At 48.5% G+C, this 5,000-nt stretch overlaps 1 protein-coding gene across 2 annotated transcripts in view; it reads right to left on the bottom strand.

The window, feature by feature from the left end:
- prkcz (protein kinase C, zeta) overlaps window positions 1–5,000 on the bottom strand; it is a 136,699-nt gene that overhangs the window by 17,055 nt on the left and 114,644 nt on the right. For both annotated transcript variants that reach the window (XM_062540544.1, XM_062540543.1), the window contains one exon: window positions 2,631–2,720. In XM_062540544.1, coding sequence (XP_062396528.1) covers window positions 2,631–2,720 — 90 coding nt within the window. The remainder of the gene's footprint in view (window positions 1–2,630; window positions 2,721–5,000) is intronic.

The raw sequence follows: 5,000 nt of genomic DNA on the forward strand, positions 1-5,000 counted from the left end.
GTTCTCCGCGTTCGTCGCCTGCTCAGTGCCGCCCGATGTTTAATTCATCATTACGCCCCACGGAGGGGGGGAAACAACCAAACGCCCAATAAAAGCTCGACCCGGGCAAACAAGTACACCGCAGCGTCTGATTGGCCATGATGAGGACTTACGGCAAGCCACAATGAAAAGCAGACACTTCCTCATCTGTTCCCTAGCGCTCTCCTCTGATCGAATTAAAGCGGCAACACTGCGCTGAAGAGTTCAGACATGTGAGCAAGATGATATCACACACACACACACACTCACACACACATACTCACGCGAACAAGTCATTGCTACTTATTTGTGAGCTGGATCCGCCCAGTAAACTACACTGAAGTTCATTATGGTGAGGGAGACGGCGACGCCACTGACTCTCAGAGAACTGGGTCCGCCCGGTAACCAAGGGAGACCCAGATCAGTGAGCCAATGAGCTGGCACAACACCAAGCAAGTCGATTACAGACAGGCCTCACTGTCACGCATTAACTTTGCAGCCACCCTGTTGGTGAGCAAGAGCAAGACAAATCATCTCTAAAGCACAATCACACCTGCCTCACCGCTCACCATCACGTGGCCTCTGGCCCATGTCTGGCCCACACACGGCTAAAATCCACTACTGATGAGCTTGGGATGCAGCCTCTGCCACATAGCCTCTCAATCTAGCCTCCTTATGGCCTGGATTGCTGTCATATGCTGGCTAGTGTGGACATGGCTCTAATGTAGCCTGGTTATAGCATTAAATTACCCTGGTTATAGCCTTAGTCTAGCCTGGTTATGGCCTTCATCTAGCCTGGTTATAACCTTAATCTCGCCTGGTTATAGCCTTAATCTTGCCTGGTTATAGCCTTAGTCTAGCCTGGTTATGGCCTTAATCTAGCCTGCTTATAGCCTTCACCTAGCCTTAATCTAGCCTGGTTATAGCCTTAATCTCGCCTGATTATGGCCATAATCTCGCCTGGTTATAGCCTTATTCTCGCCTGGTTATGTCTAACTTTCGGTCACCTCTCATGTAGAGTGTGAAGATCCCTGGGAGGGCTGGTGCCAACGCGCCCGTAATGAGGCTGTAGGGAGAGAGCCAGTGATGAGAGGGGGAGGAGTGTGTCTGTGTGTGTGTGTGTGTGTGTGTGTGTGTACAGTATGTGTTGTGGGGGGTGAGGGGTTATGGAGCAGTGAGGTGCCAGAGCTGCAATCAGAACAAATGACTGGCTGTTAGAGGCCTCACTCTCTCTGTCACGCACACACACACACACACACACACACACACACACACACACACACACACACACACAGTCTGCTGTGAAATCACACTGGAGATTATGTGCAATTACTCTCAGGGGGGATACAACTCAAGATGCAAGAAAAGACATACAAAAGGACTGGTGCACACACACACACTCTCTCTCACACGCATGCGCGCACACACACACACACACACACACACACACACACACACACACACACACAAAGCCATAGATGCACATACCGGAGCACACACATGAATGGTGTACACAACACCATACACACAAAGGCTGTTGGAGCAATCAGTCTTTAACATGCAGAGGTTTTGCAGCTAAGGGTAAGCTCCTTCATGTTGTGTGACACGGAGCACTGCCTTTCACAAGGCAACGGGGAGCATTAACAAGAAATGATGTCAGGACAGGCTATGTGTGTGTGTGTGTGTGTGTGTGTGTGTGTGTGTGTGTGTACAGTATGTGTGTTTATGTGCGTTGCATACATGTTCCACATGATTCCACAGCCAAATGTGACTGAGGAGTAAACTGGTGTAACACACAAACACATACAGACACAAACACAGACACACAGACACACAGACACACAGGCACACAGACACACAGGCACACAGACACACAGGCAGGCACACACACACACACACACACACACACACACACACACACACACACACACACACACACACACACACACACATACACACACACACACACTTTATTGAGCTCTCTCTCGCTCTCTCTACCTCCATTATAGCACACCAGATCACCTGTAAAATGAATCCTTCTCTGTCTGCATAGCAACAATCCATAACCATAATACAGCAGAGAAGGTTCTGGAAGCCATGCTGACTGCAAACATGGTTTTCATTACTGAGGGAGTCTGTGGAGCAGCAATCGAAGCCTCTCCACCGAAAATCAGCCGAGGCTTTCAGCGTCGCAACCAGAGCGTGAATCCGAGAGGAAATCACAGAGGGAATCGCAGAGGGACTAAAAGAGTGAATCACGGAGGGAATGGAACAGTGAATCCCAGACCAAAAGGAAGTGGACAGGGAATCCAAGCGGGAGAGATGAGGAGCAGCGTGAATGGCAGAGTGGACGGGGGAGTGGACGGGGGAGTGGACGGGGGAGTGGACGGGAGAGGGCGAGGCAGAGAGCTCAGTGGCGTCGACGCTGCTACACCTCCAGGGGCTCCTACTGAGCACGCTCACATCAGCTCAGCTCAGCTCAGCTCATCCATAAAGCATAAGCGGCCTCGAGGGCTGTGTGTGTGTGTGTGTGTGTGTGTGTGTGTGTGTGTGTGTGTGAGAGAGAGTGTGTGAGTGTGTGTGTGTTGGGGGGGGGGGGGGGGGGGACTCACCTGCTCCCAGTCGATGCTGCGGAAAAACGTGTGCGACTTGATGTCGGTGAATCCCGTCTGCACCTGGCAACCCAGCCGCTCCTTTGGGTCCTGATAGAGAGACAGAAACATCAGGACTTTACAGAGCTTAACACACACACACACACACACACACACACACACACACACAACTTACAGGAAATACTCCTCAGTCTTCACTTTCACACATACATAACTAGTCTTTCATTCTCTCTCTCTCTCTTCTTATCACTTGCACTGGCACGTGTGCTTTGCTGGTTTGCTGCAGTGGATAAAAGCTTAGTGATGAGCGGCCCTAGTTGGTGTGATAGTCAAAACTGTGTTACACCACACACAAGTTGAATATGGTTATAGGTTGGTTGGTTACACATACTTTGTCTTTTTTCAGTTCCAATAATGCATATGCTGTTGTTGTCATGGAATGGCCTGAGATGGAGTAACCGAAATGTGTCTCATGATTGTACAGGGCTGGTCTTAAGAAAGGTCACTGCTGGTTTAATGGAGTAAACCACAGACACACGCACACACATTCACGCACACACACATGCATACACACATACACACACACACACACACACAGGTAAGGAATATCCTTAGTAGTTAAAGGGGCTTAGCCCTGCCCTTAGCCATAATCTGTAAATTCTCTTAAGTAGTCGTGACCCTGCCCTTAATACCTGACCTTTGTCTCGCCTGTCTGTCTGAATGGCCACAGCCGCCAGGAACCACGAGAGGGTGTGGCCCAGACAGTGGGTTCTACCGCTGTTCTGCTGTTCTACAGTGGGTTCTATTGCTGTTCTGCTGTTCTACTAGGATTCCAATGAGAGAGAGAGAGACAGAGGTCTGGTGATATGGCTGCATGGCATATAATAGCAAAAAACAGCAGTTAAAGAGGAACTATGCAGGATTGGCGATTTCTTCACTGTTTTCTCGCTTTACGCTTGCAGGTTTCTCTGCAGAGCTTCCACTACAGCTTTAGCGTGTATGTTTTATAACATTCCTCAATTGGTCAGCCTGCCTTTTCATGAGGCTGCAAAACAACGGTCACTAAGGATCTGTATGGCCATGTTGCGTTCTGCATGACTACTGTTATTCTGTGCCATTCTGGTTCCGTACTAAGAAAAGGGAAGGTGTGATGACCATGTCCATAGCAACAAGGGACAACGGATGAAAATTAGCAGTTATGCTAACTCCGGCGTTTTTTACATTTGTATTGTTACTCATGTCCATGAAAAATGCACTGTCCCTACCAAATAAATTGAATAAATAAAAAACAAGGATACACCTCTGTGTGTGCTGTGCTCTAATGGTGTTAGCTCCACTGCGTAAGGAGAGAGTTGTGATGATCCAGCAGATGGCTTTGTGAATTTTGACTTTATACAATCTGATTAGGTCAGCTCCCAGCCCCAACACCTTCACACATACACTCCATCTCTCTCTCTCTCTCTCTCTCTCTCTCTCTCTCCCTCTCTCTCACACACACACACACACACACACACACACACACACAAACACACACACACACACACAGCTTTCTAAGCACATCCAGGACTGATCTCACATGTGGTTAGCCAACCTAGTCAGCATAAACACACAAGCTCACAGCACCACTATGCATAGAAAGCAGAACTAAGGGGGGGCACTCATTTATTATACACTACGCAGAAACATACACAAACACACACACACACACACACACACACACACACAATTATACACTACGCAAAAAGTAGCCCACTCCGAGATGTTACAGCAGTACTCTGCAGAGGATACGATGGGATGGATGCTTTGTTGAAACTGGGTTGATGCGGTAACGGCCCATCTAGACTGGATATGTTCCTGTGATGGCAGTCTAACCGTAAACTGTTTGATTTTCTTTGCCCCTGAGGAAGGAAAGTGGTAGCGCATGGAAAAAGTTTGGGTGGCCAATGGACATAACTAAATAAGTGTCTAAATTGTTACGTCTGCATGTGTGTTTTTGTGTGTGCATTTCTGTTTGCCTGTTTTGTGTTTCTGTTCATTTCAGACGGCCCCGTGAGTTAATGGCTGCTGATTGCCCGGTGCTGGGATTGGGGCATGCTCCACTTAAAAGGGGGCTGCCGACGTCACGGGGAGCGTTACGTCTTGGGCCTTGGTTTCTGAGTTGGCCGCTACCGCGCCACGCAACACCGCTCTGCTGCTCTGCTCTCGGGTTTTTGCCTTTTTCTGGAGTGGGAGTCCGGAGAAGGCCGGGGATTTCCTGGGCCTGTTGTCTTTTGGAGGCCTTGATTTTTCGTTACATTATCTTTTTCTTATTATTATCTTTTTTGTAATAAATACTTTTTGCATTTACTATTCCGTTCGTTGCCATCTCCC

This window comes from Sardina pilchardus, chromosome 7 (genome assembly GCF_963854185.1).
Source record: "Sardina pilchardus chromosome 7, fSarPil1.1, whole genome shotgun sequence".
Taxonomy (NCBI): Eukaryota; Metazoa; Chordata; class Actinopteri; order Clupeiformes; family Clupeidae; genus Sardina; species Sardina pilchardus.